Consider the following 17,066-nt stretch of genomic DNA (forward strand, 5'->3'; position numbering starts at 1 on the left):
GTGTGTGTGTGTGTGTGTGTGTGTTGTGGTTTTGTGTGTTTTTGGGGTTATGTGTGTGTGTGTGTGTGTGTGTGTGTGTGTGTGTGTGTGTGTGTGTGTGTGTGTGTGTGTGTGTGTGTGTGTGTGTGTGTGTGTGTGTGTGTGTGTGTGTGTGTGTGTGTGTGTGTGTTTGAGTGTATGTGTGGGGTGGGGTTATGTGTGTGTGTGTGTGTGTGTGTGTGTGTGTGTGTGTGTGTGTGTGTGTAGTGACAGATGACAGGAAAGGGTTTTAATAGGAGACAAGAAGGGAAGGAAGGAGGGAAGGAAAGGGAGAGGATGGGAGATAAGAAGGGAAGGAGGAAGGGGGAAGATGGAAGATAGAAAGTGTGTGTGTGTGTGTGTGTGTGTGTGTGTGTGTGTGTGTGTTGCAAGAATATTAATATCAGTGATGTGTCTTCGTTCTTTACTTCCCCCTCCTCTTCTTAGCTCCTCTTCTTCATCTTCATCCTCTTCCTTTTCCTTCCCTGCTCTTAATCCTCTGATGTGGTGGTGGGGGTGGTGGTGGTAGTGGTGGGGGTGCTGGTGGTTGTGGTGGTGGCGGTGGTGGTGGTGGTGGTGTATCTTGATAATTTTCTCTCCCCTTCTCTCACTCCTTTCTCCCTTCTCTCCTCCCTCACCATCCGATTATCTTCTGTTCTCTTCCTTCTCCTCTCCTCCTCTTCAACGTCCTTTATCTCCTCTAATCCTTCTCCTCCGCCTCTTATTTTCTGTCTCTCGTTTCGTCGAGGCGGTTGACAGAGATGAAATCTATGATATACTACATCTATATTTCAGTAAAGCGTTCAACAAAGTCCCTCAGCAGCTATTACTAAAAGTACAGGCTCACGGCATAGATGGGAAAGTCTTGAACCCAGTAGCTAATAGGGTACTGGGATTTATTTCAAGGAGCGTAAGCAACAGAAGCCCCGAAGTCTTCCTCAAACTATATTTAGCATTAGTTAGACCTCATCTTGACTATGCGGTTCAGTTCTGGTCACCTTACTATAGAATGGATATCAAAATGTTAGAATCGGTGCAGAGGAGGATGACTAAGATGATTTAGGGGTTGAGAAACTTGCCATACGAGGAAAGACTCAAACAGTTAAACTTGCATTCTCTAGAAAGGCGAAGGGTGCGTGGAGACATGATCGAGGTTTATAAATGGATGAAGGGCTTTAATAAGGGAGACATTCATAAGGTGTTGTTGGTAAGAGAACCGGGTAGGACACGAAGTAATGGGTTTAAACTGGATAAATTCAGATTCAACAGGGACATAGGCAAAAATTGGTTTACTAACAGGGTGGTGGATGAGTGGAATGGGCTTAGCAGTCATGTGGTGAGTGCCAATACAATTGTCACATTCAAAAATAGACTAGATAAATTCATGGACAGCGATATTAGGTGGGGTTAGATACACGGGAGCTTAGGGTCAAAGGAGCTGCCTACTACAGGCCTACCGGCCTCTTGTAGACTCCTGCGTTCTTATGGTCTTATGTTCTTATGGTTCAGAGCTTGGCTTAGAGGTAGGAAGCTGAGAGTGCAAATCAATGGTAAAAAATCTGTAACGAGTGGAGTCCCACAGGGGTCGGTGCTGGGTCCGCTGCTTTTTATAATTTACATCAATGATTTGGACACAGGAATTAGAAGTAATGTCAGTAAGTTCGCAGATGATACCAAGATTGGTAGAACAATCCAATCAGACCAGGACGCCAGCGTTCTACAGATTGAGCTTGACAGACTATATGATTGGGAGGGGAAGTAGCAGAAGGAATTCATTGTCGGAAAGTGTAGTATTCTGTGTGTAGGTAGGAAAAAACCCTCACACTGTTAATGAGCTCTGATTTCCGTCCAAGGACACAATGAATTCAAGCCAGAAATCGAGCAAACAGGGGACTGGGATTCATTTCAAGGAGCGTAAGCAACAGAAGAGCCGAAGTCTTCCTCAAGCTATATTCAGCATTAGTTAGACCTCATCTTGATTATGCGGCTCAGTTCTGGTCACCTTACTATAGAATTGATATCAAAATGTTAGAATCGGTGCAGAGAAGGATGACTAAGATGATTCACCGCCATATGAGGAAAGATTTAAACTATTAAACTTGCATTCCCAAGAAACTTGAAGGGTGCGAGGAGACTTGATCGAGGTTTATAAATGGATGAAGGACTTTTATAAGGAGGATATTTATAAGGTTCTGATGGTAAGAGAACCTGGTAGGACTCGTAGTAATGGGTTTAAACTTGATAAATTCATATTCAACAGGGAAATTGCATGGAAAAAAATGGTTTACTAACAGAGTGGTAGATGAGTGGAACAGGTTGGGCAGTCATATTCTGAGTGCATATGCGGTAGTCACATTAAAAATATATTAGATAAATTCATGGACCATGATGTTAGGTGGGGTTAGGTTTAAGGGATCTTAGGTTCACAGGAACTGCCTTGTACAGGCCTACCGGTCTCTTGCAGACTCCTTACGTTCTTAGGTTCTTAGGTTCTTGTGACATTCCTTTAAGCAGGTCTAGGTGTTGGAGGGACTTAGGAGTCTTAGTGAGCACTGATCTCCGTCCAAGGGCTCAATGCATTCAGGCTAAGAATCGTGCAAACAGGGTACTGGGTATCATCTCGAGGAGCGTAAGCAATAGGAGCTGAAGTCATCCTCAAACTTTTCTTTGCACTAGTTAGACCTCATCTTGATTATGCGGTTCAGTTCTGGTCACCCTGCTATAGAATGGATATCAAGATGTTTGAATCTGTACAGAGGAGGATGACAAAATTTGATTCAAGGAGTGAGAAACTTGCCGTATGAGGATAAACTGAAGCATTTAAACCTGCATTCTCTAGAAACCATCTATTATTTTTCCCTGTTAATCCTCTCCTTTTGCGTCATCGCCTTTTCTTCTTTCGTCTCTCACCTCTTCTCATCTCCTCCCCTTTCTTTTTTCCCCTTCTCCCTCTTTTTCTTCTTTTTCACTAATCCTTCTCGTCATCTCCTGCAGCTCTCGATTTTGCTTCCTTCTCCTTCATTGCCCTTTCCCTTCTCTTCTCCTCTCCTCCCCTCTACTTCCCCATCCATTCCCATCTACCCATTTTAGTTTTTCTTATCTCATCTTCATTTTTCCCTTTCTCCTCTTTCCTCTTTTTCTTCCTCATCCGTTTACTTCTTTCCTTTCTTTTTTCCGCTTCTCTCCTCTCCTTTCCCAGCCATTCTCTCCTTCTCTTAACCCTCTCCTCCTTCTCCTCCTTTTCCTTCTGCATTCCTCAATTTTACTAACTTCTACATCATTACCCTTTCTTCTCTCCTCCCCTCTCCTCTCCTCTCCTCTTTTCTGCTTTCCCGTCTATTCTCCATCCATTCCCTCCTGCCTTCTTCTCCTCCTCCTCCTTTTTCTGCAGTCCTCAACTTGGCGTCCTTCCCCGTCATCAGCCTTCCTTCTCTTCCTCTCTCTTCTCTCCTTCCTCAACCATTCCCTCCTTTCATGTTCCTCTTCTCTCTTATCCCCCTTCTCCTAATCCACTCCTCCTTCCTCTTCTTCTTTTGCAGTCCTCAGTTTTGCTTACCTCTCTTCCATCACTCTTCCCTCTATCCTTTCCTCTTTCCTCCACTTCCCCATCTATTCTCTCCTCTTTCAACCCCTTTCTAATCCTCTTTCTTTTAATCCTAACTTTCTCCTTCTTCTTCTTCCTCTTCTGTAGTCCTCAATTTTGCTTACTTTCTCCTTTTCTCTTCTGCCACCCTTCCCTCTCCTCTCCTCTATTCTTCTCTCTCATTCTCGTTTATTCCTCCTTCTATTAGCCATCTCCTCATTCTCCTACTACTTCTGCAGTCCTCAATTTTGCGTCCTTTTCCGTTACTGCCCTTTCTTTACTTTTACATTCCATTTCTTCTTCTTCTTCTACTCCTCATAATCCACTCTCTCTGCCGTCTTCAGCTTGGCGTTCTTCTCTGTCATTCCCCATCGGTTCCCTTCTCTCCTCTCCTTTCCTCTCTTTGCCCATCCACTTCCTCCTCTCTCAGCCCCTTTCTGACCCTCCTTCTCTTTTTTTTATGCAGTCCTCAACCTCGCGTCCTTCTCCGTCATTGCGCTGTCCTACTGGCGGATGTACCTCGCAGCCCGAACCTCCCGCGCCGCCGTCCGCAGCGACCTGCACCGCCGCGAGTCCATCATGGCCCGCAAGATGACGCTGATCGTGGTGACGGACGCCGCGTGCTGGCTGCCCATCATTCTGCTCGGCGTTGTGTCCCTCGCAGGCGTCACCATCCCGCCGCAGGTTAGTTTAAGGAAAGAGTGAAAGGGGGGTGCTAGAGGGGAGGGAAGGGAGGAGAAGAGATTGGAAAGGTGGTTGAGGAAGGGGAAAGATGAAAGGAGAAAAGGAAAGCGGAGGGAGAAGATAAAAAGGAAGAAGGGAAAACGGGAAAGAGGAGGAGGAAGAGAAAAAGGAAGAAGGGAAAAAAGAATGAGTGCGAGAGGATTAGAGAAATAGGGAAGAAAGGAGAAGTTGGGAGTGACAGGAAGGGGTAGGAAGGGTGATTAAGGAAGAAGGAAAGATGAAAGGGAGAATAGGGGAAGAGGAAAAGAAAGAAAGGAAGGAAGGGGAAGGGAAGAAGGGACGATGTAAGAAGGAATAGGAGGTAGGAAGGGAGGGGGAGAAGAAGGGGTGAGTTTTAGGAGGGGGAAATATAAGGAAAGGGAAGAATGCATGGTGAAGGGGGAGAAGAAAAAGAAGAAGGGGAAGAAGTTGGGGAGAGAAAGGAGAAGTAAATAAGGAAGGGTGATTAAGAGTAGGGAAGAGGAAGGGGAAGAAGAGAGGAAGTAAGATAAGAAAATGAAGAAGGGAGAGGAAGAAGAAGAAGAAGGAGAATGATCAGGGGATTGGAGGGATAAGAGAGAGATGAAGGGTTAGAGGAGAGGGTGGAAGGGGAGAAGAAGTAGAGGAAGGGAAGGAAAGGAGAGGGATAGAAATAGGAGTGGAAGAAAAAGAATGGATGAGAGAAATGTGATAGGAAGAATGGGAAAGAAAAAGAAGGAAGGGAAAGAAGAGACTGAGTGATAGGAACGGTAGAGGAGAAGGGAAGATATGGGGAAAGTAGTATGAAGGGAGGAAGGGAAAGAGGGGAAGGGGGAGGAGGGAAACGAGGGAGGGAAAGAAGGAAAAGAACAAGAGGAGAAAAGGGAAGGATAAATGAGAGAGAGGGAAGAGGAAGGGGAATTTTGAAGGGAAGAAGGGAAAGAGGAAAAGGAGGAAAGGAAAGAAGAACGATTTTGTATTTTCATTTTTTCTTGTTCTTTCTCCTCGTTGTCTTATCTCTTCTGTTCCATCTGTTTATTGTTTTGCCCCCCCCTTCTCTCTCTCTCTCTCTCTCTCTCTCTCTCTCTCTCTCTCTCTCTCTCTCTCTCTCTCTCTCTCTCTCTCTCTCTCTCTCTCTCTCTCTCTCTCTCTCTCTCTCTCTCTGCGGACCCAAAACAAGTAATCATTTTCCACTAATTGCTTCTTCAAAAGTCTGATAAAAGGAAACTTAAAGGCTCGTTTTGTTCCAATGTGGCTTGATATTTTTATTTTTATTATTATTATTATTATTATTATTATTATTATTATTATTATTATTATTATTATTATTATTATTATTATTATTATTATTATTATTATTATTATTATTATTATTATTATTATTATTATTATTATTATTATTATTATTATTATTATTATTATTATTATTATTATTATTATTATTATTATTATTATTGTTTTATTATTATTATTATTATTATTATTATTATTATTATTATTATTATTATTATTATTATTATTATTATTATTAATGTTATTATTATTATTATTATCATTATTATTATAATTATTATTATTAGTAGTAGTAGTAGTAGCAGCAGTAGTAGTAGTAGTAGTAGTAGTAGTAGTAGTAGTTGTAGTAGTAATAGTAGTAGTAGTAGTAGTAGTAGTTGTAGTAGTAATAGTAGTAGTAGTAGAACCACAGGCACTCTACGCAGCATTTACGTACGGTGTCAAGCATAAATGGAACTACCTCATGAGGACAGTTCCTGATGTTGCTCCGTTACTAAAACCTCTGGAAGATGCTATCAGAAACACCTTCATACCGGCGATAGCAAATGGGAGATGTCCCAGTGACCAGGAGAGAAGATTGCTGGAGTTGCCGCCAAGAATGGGTGGGCTCGGCATCACCAACCCGCAAAATCTGGCTGAGTCCGAATTCGGGAACTCAATCCGAATCACAGCCTCCTTGACCGGATATATTACCAATCAAAATGAAAGGGGAGAAGACAACCCTCAAGATATTAGGTCACTAAGGAATGAAATCTCCATAAACAGAGAAGGAAAACAGAGAAACACTCTGAGTGACCTAATGAGAGAACTCCCAGAAGACACAAGGAGGAGGACAGATATTGCACAGGAAGTGGGCGCTTCAAACTGGCTAACCACAGTACCTATCAGGGCAAAAGGCTTCAACTTAAACAAAAAAGAATTCACTGATGCCCTTGCCCTCAGGTATGGCTGGCCAGTGGATGGGCTCCCAAACATGTGTAACTGTGGCTCACCCTTCAACCAAAATCATGCCATGACATGCAAGAGAGGAGGTTTCGTCTGCATGAGACATGATGAAGTAAGAGACGTAACAGCTCAGATGCTGAAAGGACGTGACTGTGGAACCCATGCTGCTCCCTCTGCAAGGCGAACACCTCTCCAGACGCACCGTTAATGTTTCGAACGAAGCACGAGTGGATGTTAGCGCCAGAGGGTTTTGGACTCGTGGACAAAGGGCATATTTTGACATAAGGATCTTTGATCCCATGGCCCATTGCCACAGAGACCTGACCCTTGATGCAGCCCACAGAAGAAACGAACAAGAGAAGAACAGAGCATATGAAGAAAGAATACAGAATGTGGACCAGGGCTCCTTCACCCCGGTAGTATTCACGACGGCAGGAGGGATGGGACCAAGGGCGCAGAGCTTCTACGCAAGACTCGCCGAAACACTGGCGGATAAGAAACAGCAGCCAAGAAGCAGTGTGGTCGCCTGGATGAGATGCAGGCTGTCCTTCTCCCTTCTGAGGTCAGCCTTGGTCTGCCTGAGAGGAACCAGGTCACCTGCACCCAAAACCACCCGCATTGCCGACTTGGACTTTGAGGCGACGGTGGTTGATAGTCGTATCAACCACAAGCTCTGTTAGCTTAAAAGTAATATGTTTAGTAAAGTTTGTAATATTAAATAAAGATGGTTGTCGGCCACAGTCATTGGCGGGGTGGGGCCAATGAATTGCTTTGTGAAAGGATATGAGAGAATATACCTCTCACAACGCAACTCTAATAGATGGAGGCCTGTAGTAGTAAAAAAAAAAGTAATAGTAGTAGTAGTAGTAGTAGTAGTAGTAGTACCACCAATAAGTATGGGTATCATCATTACTGTTACTTGTTGCTTTACCTTTTGTTAATTAGTTCCCATGGTCTTGCGTTGGCTCACGTAACGTCTATAATTGATATTGTTATTATAAGGACGTTTTTGACAAGTTTGGGATACAGAAGAAAGGAAACGCCAGTCCACTGAAGTGAGGGTCTTGCAGACTATATTCGCCAAAGTTTTCCACAAGGCAGCTGAGGTGGGGAGGCACAGGCGTTATGAAGCTACACATAGGCCGCACGAAACGCCCCCGCTCGCATATTCCCAATCTTTCTATGGGTATGTGGTCCACGAGTAAAGATGCTGGGCTGTATCTCCGAAGCTAACAATGGCGTGTTCTGGAAAGTACTCTCATTGTGATTCCCACTCAAAATAACCAGCAATGAATTCAATTCAACCCAACCTAACGTAGCATAACATAACGCCCCCTTTCCCAACCCTGTGGTCGCGACCCCAAGTGGAGTTGCCAATCGTTTTTCCTGGGGTCGCCAAGGCCTCAAAATATCAAACATGGTGTTATTATATTATAGTAACACAAATACTACCAAACAAGTGGGGTCGCGGTCGCGTCTAGAGGTGTTTGATTGGGGTCGCCTGAAGAAAAGGTTGGGAACCACTGAACGGGACCTAATCTAACGTAACATAACCTACGTAATATTACCCAACCTAACGTAACCTAGCCTAACTTAACGTAACATAACCCAAGCTAACCTAACCTGACGTAACCTAACGAAACCTAACCTAATGTAACATAACATAACCTATCCTTACGTAAGCTAGCCTAACCTATCCGTACTTAACCTAACCTATCCTTACGTAACCTAACCTAATAACGTAATCTAATTTATCGTTACGTAACTTAACCTATCTTTACGTAATCTAATCTAACATATCCTTACGTAACCTAACCTATCCTTACGTAACCTAACCTAATAACGTAAGCTGACCTAACCTGCCCTGTTCAAGAGTAGGCTTCACGTATACCAGTAGAGATATAGGGAATACGCGCCCCCCCCGCCGATCACAGGTTAAGCCACCCTCTCGCCCTTCACCGCTCGCTCCCTGGCCGCCGACACCGCCCACACCGCGCCTCAAGTGACCATGTCAATATATCGGGTCGTGGGAATGAATAAGACTAAAGGCAAGGCAGCAGGTAACAGTAATGATCAAAAGCCTTGGTACTGCTGCGCTACTATAGTCCGGCAAATCTTAAGTGGCGGCTCTGACGTAGACAGCCCGCTAGACCCTGTTGCCACGTTTCCAACTGACCTCCCACACCATACCTCTCACACCCTCTCTCTCTCTCTCTCTCTCTCTCTCTCTCTCTCTCTCTCTCTCTCTCTCTCTCTCTCTCTCTCTCTCTCTCTCTCTCTCTCTCTCTCTCTCTCTCTCTCTCTCTCTCTCTCTCTCTCTCTCTCTCTCTCTCTCTCTCTCTCTCTCTCTCTCTCTCTCTCTCTCTCTCTCTCTCTCTCTCTCTCTCTCTCTCTCTCTCTCTCTCTCTCTCTCTCTCTCTCTCTCTCTCTCTCTCTCTCTCTCTCTCTCTCTCTCTCTCTCTCTCTCTCTCTCTCTCTCTCTCTCTCTCTCTCTCTCTCTCTCTCTCTCTCTCTCTCTCTCTCTCTCTCTCTCTCTCTCTCTCTCTCTCTCTCTCTCTCTCTCTCTCTCTCTCTCTCTCTCTCTCTCTCTCTCTCTCTCTCTCTCTCTCTCTCTCTCTCTCTCTCTCTCTCTCTCTCTCTCTCTCTCTCTCTCTCTCTCTCTCTCTCTCTCTCTCTCTCTCTCTCTCTCTCTCTCTCTCTCTCTCTCTCTCTCTCTCTCTCTCTCTCTCTCTCTCTCTCTCTCTCTCTCTCTCTCTCTCTCTCTCTCTCTCTCTCTCTCTCTCTCTCTCTCTCTCTCTCTCTCTCTCTCTCTCTCTCTCTCTCTCTCTCTCTCTCTCTCTCTCTCTCTCTCTCTCTCTCTCTCTCTCTCTCTCTCTCTCTCTCTCTCTCTCTCTCTCTCTCTCTCTCTCTCTCTCTCTCTCTCTCTCTCTCTCTCTCTCTCTCTCTCTCTCTCTCTCTCTCTCTCTCTCTCTCTCTCTCTCTCTCTCTCTCTCTCTCTCTCTCTGTGTGTGTGTGTGTGTGTGTGTGTGTGCGAGAAAAGTGGGGGTGTACTCTCATTCGGGGAGTATGGTGCACGACAATGCATAATAATAATAATAATAATAATAATATTAATAATAAACCTCTTAAAAAATGCACCAAGACTCTTTACCCCTTGGGTGGTGTGAAAATAAGGTCACAGTGTAATATTTTAATGTTCTTAGCGACCACTCCTTCCCCACTCCCTGGCCATCCCCAGCGGAACCTCACCATTCACCTGGATGATTCACATCAAAATTTGCTTCACGGTCCTGGCATTACATATACAGGTACAGTCTCCATATTTTGTCATAATTATGCCATTTGGCTGATATTGTATGGCAGATGGCAGACACACACCAAAAAATGGCAGAAATGCGATAATTAAAGCAGGCAGAGCAACTGGCAACTGCGGTGTGTTGGGTTGACTTGAGCTGACAACGCCGCGGTGGCAACTCTGCCAAGTGTTGTACAGATTTCTTTGTATTCACTCACAGATAGAGAATCAATCATAAAAAATCATATTTGATTTTATACTAGAGTGAGAGAGAAAGAGAGAGACACGAGGAGAGAGAGAGAGAGAAGGGTGTGAAAGGCACGGTGCGCGAGGTCAGTTGGAGACATAGCACCAGTGTCTACCGGGCTGTCTACGTCAGAGCCGCCACTTAAGATTTGCCGGACTATAATGCTACTACCACTACTACTACTACTACCACTCTGTGCCCACTCCCTCACCTGTGCCTACCGTCCCCAGATGTTCAGGTAGTTGGCAGTGTTCTTCCCTCCCTCTCTCCATCCCTCCTCCTTCCCTTCTCTTAACATGCCTTTTACCCCTCTCCCCCCCCTCACCTGTGCCTTCCGTCGCCAGGTGTTCGCGTGGGTGGCGGTGTTCGTGCTGCCCCTCAACGCGGCCATCAACCCCCTCCTGTACACGCTCAGCACGGCGCCGTTCCTCAGCAAGGCGAGACAGCGCGCGAGGGACGTGAGGACTTCCTTCAGGTGGTCGCTCTCTCGACGGGCCACAACCACCACCTCCACCTCCTGTAAGTCACAAACTGGGATGGGGAAGAGGGTTGAAATCGTACTAATGAATGCTGGAAAGGGTGCAATTGTATTGATGGATGCTGAGAAGGGTTATATCTCATTGGTGGAAACTGGGAAAGGTTAAATCGTATTGGTGGATGCTGGGGAGGTGAGATTGTATTGGAGGATGCTGGGAAAGGTTAATCGTATTGGTGGATGCTGGGAGAGTTTAAATCGTATTGATGGATGCTGGGGAGGTGAGATTATATTGGTGGATGCTGGGAGAGTTTAAATCGTATTGATGGATGCTGGGGAGGTGAGATTGTATTGGTGGATGCTGGGAGAGTTTAAATCGTATTGCTGGATACTGGAAGCGTTTTAATCGTATTGATGGATGCTGCGAGAGTTTAAATCGTATTGATGGATGCTGGGAAAGGTGTATTGATGGATGCTGGGAAAGGTTAAATCGTATTGGTGGATGCTGGGAGAGTCTAAATCGTATTGATGGATGCTGGGGAGGTGAGATTGTATTAGTGGATGCTGGGAGAGTTTAAATCGTATTGATGGATGCTGGGGAGGTGAGATTGTATTAGTGGATGCTGCCAGAGTTTAAATCGCATTGGTGGATGCTGCAAGAGTTTAAATCATATTGATGGATGCTGGGAAAGGTTAAATCGTATTGATGGATGCTGCGAGAGTTTAAATCATATTGATGGATGTTGGGAAAGGTTAAATCGTATTGATGGATGCTGCAAGAGTTTAAATCGTATTGATGGATGCTGGGAGAGTTTAAATCATATTGATGGATGTTGGGAAAGGTTAAATCGTATTGATGGATGCTGGGAGAGTTTAAATCGTATTGATGGATGCTGGGAAAGGTTAAATCGTATTGATGGATGCTGGGAGAATTTAAATCGTATTGATGGATGCTGGGAGAGTTTAAATCGTATTGATGGATGCTGGGAAAGGTTAAATCGTATTGATGGATGCTGGGAGAGTTTAAATCGTATTGATGGATGCTGGGAAAGGTTAAATCGTATTGATGGATGCTGGGAGAGTTTAAATCGTATTGATGGATGCTGGGAAAGGTTAAATCGTATTGATGGATGCTGGGAGAGTTTAAATCGTATTGATGGATGCTGGGAGAGTTTAAATCGTATTGATGGATGCTGCGAGAGTTTAAATCGTATTGATGGATGCTGCGAGAGTTTAAATCGTATTGATGGATGCTGGGAAAGGTTAAATCGTATTGATGGATCCTGGGAAAGGTTAAATTGTATTGATGGATGCTGGGAAAGATTAAATCGTATTGGTGGATGCTGTGGGGGTGGAATTGTTTTGGTGGATGCTGGGGGAGGTTAGATAGTATTGGTGGATGATGGGAGAGTTTAAATCATATTGGTGGATGCTGGGAAAAGTTAAATCATATTGATGGATGCTGGGGAAAGTGAAATCGTATTGGTGGATGATGGGAAAGGTTAGGAGTTAGGAGGAATGGTACCAGACTGCCATGCGGCAATCAATACCGCTTGCAATCCGCGGATCATGGCCCCACCTCTGATGTTACAGATGCCAGGTGCTTTTCCACTCCTCAACTTTGCCACAGCCTCCCTGACCTCGTCAAGAGAGGGTAAACTTTCGTTGATGTGTGGATCAGTATCAGGCACCTACAACTCGGCAACTGGAAGCCACCCACTCGTAGGGTCCGCCGTGTACAACTGTTCACTATTTTTTTTCTACGTCCTGGTCTATAGCGCCAGTAGGTTTTCTTGGTTAGGTCTGATGGTTGGCCCAAGCCCGTCATGGCGCAGGCAAGTGTTTATAGTGGCGCCATCTATTCTTGGCTCATGCTGCTCCCCGGAGCTCATTCTTGATTTCCCTTGGACAGTTCCTCTAGAGTCCGGGTTGATGGGTGGTCTTCAGGACAGCATGTGGGTAGTCTTAGGCCACTCGGCGGTGACTGAAAAATCCCAGGTGGTAGCGGCGGATTCGAACCCGCATCATCCATGACGTGGCGAACGCGGGACCGGCATGCTAACCACTCAGCCACCGCCTAACTGTAGCTTACTTACTACACTAACTACAACTGCTTTCCAAAAAAAGTGGAAATGTTATATCATATTAGTGGATGCTGGGAAAGTCAGATCTCATTGATGGTTACTATACGAAAGGGAAAGTATATCTCATCGGTGGATGCTGGGAAAAGTTAGATCTCATTGATGATCACCGGGAAAGATTAAATCGTGTTATTTTTCTTATAATGTATGTTGGGTAGCGGGACTTACTTGCCGAGCCATTGTGAACTCTGTGTATTCTCTCCCCTTGCTGAACCACTGAGATAAATATGATACTGGTGGGAAAGGTTAGAGGGTATCGGCGGATGCTGGGAAAGGGGGAACGGGACAATGAACGAGAAGGAAAGAAACGAAGAACAAGAAATACATGACCAAGAAGGGAAGGGCGAGGAGAGGATGAAGAGAGCAGGAGGAAGAGGGAGAAGAAGAAGAAGGAGGAAAAGAACTAGGAGAGGTTGGATCTCATTCGTGGTTACTGGAAAAGAAGGAAAGTTTATATCATATTAGTGTATGCTGGGGAGATTATATTGTATCGTGGATGTTGGGAAGGCGAAATCGTATTGGTGGATACTAGAAAAGGTTAATTCTCATTGGTGGATGCTGGGAAAGGTTAGATCTCATTGGTGGATGCTGGGAAAAGTGAAATCGTATTGGTGGATGCTGGGAAAGGTTAATCGTATTGGTGGATAGAAAAGGTTAATTCTCATTGGTGGATGCTGGGAAAGGTTAAATCTCAGTGGTGGATGTTGTGAAAGGTTAGATCTTATTGGTGATTACTGGAAAAGGGGAAATGGGAATAAGAACGAGGAGGAAAGAAAAGAGCAGGAAAAAGCAAGATCAAGAAGAGAAGAGCGAGGAAAGGAGGAAGAGAAAAGGAAGAAGAGTGAGAAGGAGGAGAGACTGTTCGGTATCACTGAAGCGAGAAAAAAACTATCGGCATTTCATAAAAGAAGAAAGGAAATAAGAAGAAGAATAACCATTTTATTTTGTCCACTTTCATTCCCCTTTCATACCTTTTCCTACATTTTTCCACTTCTTCCTTCCACCTTATTTTCTACTTATCCCTTTCCCCTTTTTTCCATTCTTCAATTCTTTCTTCTTTCCACATTTTCCTTCTTTCTTTTTTCCCTCACGTCTTTTCTCTTTGTTTTTGTCCTTTCTCCTTTCCCCTTTCCACCTTTTTCTTCTTTCCCTTTTTCATCTTTTCCTTTTTTATCCTTTTCCTTTTTCCCCTTTTTCTTTCACTTTTTTCCCTTCCTCCTTTTCTTTTCGGACTTTTTTTTACCCTTTTCACCTTTTCTTTCTTTCCCCTTCTTTCCCCCTTCTACCTTTTTCTTTTCCCCTTTCCACCTTTTCTTTCTTTATCCTTTTCCTTTTTCTCCTTTCTCTTTCACTTCTTTCCCTTTCTCCTTTTCTTTTCTTCCTTTTTTTTACCCTTTTCACCTTTTCTCTCTTTCCCCTTCTTCCTTTTTTTTCTCGTACTTCTATCTCCTTTTCTTTTTGTCCATTCTTTCTCCTTTACACTTTTCACTTCGTTCCCTTTTCCACTTTTTTGCTCTTTTCCCTTTTCTCCTTCACCTTCTTTCGCCTTCTTTCTCCTTTTCTTCTCGACCTTCTTTCCCCTTTTCTAATTGACTTTCTTTTCTTTATCTCCTTGACCTTTTCCCTTTCCCCTTTTTTCCATTCTCTCCCTTTTTTTACACTTTTCCCGTTTCCCCTTTCCGATTTTCCTTCTTTCCCCTTTTCTCCTTCACCTTTTCCCCCCTCTTTCTCCTTTTCACTTTTCACTCTTCTCCCATTAACCTTCTTTCTTCTTTTCTCTTTTTCATCCTTCTTTCTCCTTTTCCCTTTTCCGTTTTCCTTCTTTCGCCTTCTCCCCTGAACCTTCTTTCATCTTTTCTCTTTTTCGTCCTTCTTTCTCCTTTTCCTTTTTCCCTTTTCCTTTTTCTTTTCTCCCTTTCTTTCCTTAACCTTCTTTCTCCTTTTCTCTTTTTCTTCCTTCTTTCTTCTTTTCACTTTTCAATTCGCTCCCCATCCTGTTTTAGACCTTTCCCCTTATTTTCCCTTTCCATTTTTCTTCTTTTCCCTTTCCATTTACCTTTTTTTCCCCTTTGTTCCTTAATCTTCTTTCCCCTTCTATCAAATTTTCTTTTCCTCTTTCTTCCCCTTTTACATTCTCATCTTTCCTAGTCTACCACTCCATTCTCCACCTTCCCTTCTCTCCTCCCCCCAGGTGCTTTCCACAGTGGACAGACAGGACAGTGGTGCTCCTCAGGCCTTAGCGGTGATCCCCACGGCCCGCACCTCGCCCTCCGCCTCCTCCACCCTTCCCCCACACGGAGCCCTTTCCTGCCCCGCCCCCCACCACCACAGCCTCCAGGCGGGCAATGGGTGCTGCCTCGACCGCTCCCATTCTCTTCGCGGGACGGAATCTACAAGGTGAGTTTACTTTGTTTTTTGTTTCATTGGTGGATGCTGAGAAAAGTGAAATCTTATTGTTGGATGCTAGGAAAGGTTAAATCTCATTGGTGGATGCTGGGAAAAGTGAAATCTTATTGTTGGATGCTGGGGAAGGTTAACTCTCATTGGTGGATGCTGGGAAAAGTGAAATCTTATTGTTGGGTGAGGGGAAGATTAAATCTCATTGGTGGATGCTGGGAAGGGTTGAATCCCACTGGTGTGTGCTGGGAAAGATTAAATCGCATTGGTGGTTATTGGGAGAGAGGAGAGGTGATGAGAAGGAAGACGAAATAAAGAACAAACAAAAAAAAGCAAGAAGGAAGGATGAGAAAAGGGGAAGAGAACAGAAGGAAAGAGGAGAAGAAGAAAAAAGAAGAAGTTGCGGATACTAGGAGGTTAAATATTTTTCAAGTCCTCTCTCCTGTGCAATTATATATATATATATATATATATATATATATATATATATATATATATATATATATATATATATATATATATATATATATATATATATATATATTATATTATATTATATTATATTATATTATATATTATATTATATATTATATTATATATTATATTATATATATAATATAATATATTATATAAATATATATATATATATATATATATATATATATATATATATATATATATATATATATATATATATATATATATTTATATATATATATATATATATATATATATATATATATATATATATATATATATATATATATATATATATATATATATATATATATATATATATATATATATATATATATATATATATATATATATATATATATATATATATATATATATATATATATATATATATATATATATATATATATATATATATATATATATATATATATATATATTTTTTTTTTTTTTTTTCCTTGCGCCTCAACTTTCCCCAGAACAGTTTTTCCGATATTTTTTTCATTAAACCAACTTTTTTCCCCGAGAGCAAATTTTTCTGTGATTTTTTCCCTACCCTTCAACTTTTTTTCCCCGAGAGCGATATTTTTCTATGATTTTTTGCCTTTCCTCAACTTTTTTCCCAGAGAGCAATATTTTTCAATGACTTTTCCCCGCACCTCAACTTTTATTCTAGAGAGCAATTTTTTCCATGATTTTTTTTTTCTGCACATCAACTTTTTACCCAGAGAGCAATATTTTTCAATGATTTTTTTTTCCCATACCTCAACTTTTCTCCCTGAGAGCAATTTCCTTTTCCCCGATAGATGAAGTAATTAGAAAGGAGTGCCTGATTCGGTACACCTGCGCTCATTTCATCGGTTAATTGGTGGTGTTACCTTGAATTCTTACCTGTGTGTTGGTGGGAAGATGTTTTGAGTTAATTAAGAGGTTGTTTTGATGCTGATGTAAATAGATTGTGTAGGGGAGGGGGGTAGGGAGGGTGGGAAGGTGAGTATGTGTGGGTGTGTGGGGGGGGTGTTATGTGTGGGTGTGTATGTGTGTGGGTGGGGGGGGGATATGTGTGTGTGCGTGTGTGTGTGTGTGTGTGTGTGTGTGGGTAGGTTGTGGAATTATCAGTTATTGTTTCTCATTCTTCTTCCTCCTCCTCCTCCTCTCCTCCTCCTTTTCCTTGTCCATCCTTCTCCTCTTTCCTCTATTCCTACCTTTTCCTCGTTTCCTCTTCCTTCTAACCTCATCCTCCCCTTTTTGCTCTTGTGTTTCTTTCTCTTCTTGTTCTTCTGTCTCTTCCTCCTCCTCCTTCTCCCTGTCCATCCTCTCCTTCTTCCTCTTCCTCCTTTTCTCTTCCTTCTATCCTCATCCTCTTTTCCTTTTGTTTTCTCTCTTCTTGTTCTTGTGTGTTTCTCTCCTACTTTCCGTCTCCTCTCCTCCTCATCCTCCTTCCCTCTTCCTTCTTTTCCTCTCCTTTCATTTCTCCTCTTCCTTCTCTGTTA

The 17,066-nt window shown here is 43.0% G+C and overlaps 1 protein-coding gene across 1 annotated transcript in view; it reads left to right on the top strand.

Moving 5' to 3' along the window:
• Positions 1-15,096, top strand: part of LOC126992333 (G-protein coupled receptor GRL101-like) — a gene marked incomplete at its 3' end in the record, with an annotated part of 47,847 nt that extends 32,751 nt beyond the window's left edge. Inside the window, exons 4-6 of the mRNA XM_050851019.1 lie at positions 4,068-4,285; positions 10,428-10,602; positions 14,904-15,096. Coding sequence (XP_050706976.1) covers positions 4,068-4,285; positions 10,428-10,602; positions 14,904-15,096 — 586 coding nt within the window. The remainder of the gene's footprint in view (positions 1-4,067; positions 4,286-10,427; positions 10,603-14,903) is intronic.
• Between the last annotated feature and the right edge of the window lie 1,970 nt (positions 15,097-17,066).

This window comes from Eriocheir sinensis, unplaced genomic scaffold, assembly GCF_024679095.1.
Source record: "Eriocheir sinensis breed Jianghai 21 unplaced genomic scaffold, ASM2467909v1 Scaffold446, whole genome shotgun sequence".
Lineage (NCBI taxonomy): Eukaryota > Metazoa > Arthropoda > Malacostraca > Decapoda > Varunidae > Eriocheir > Eriocheir sinensis.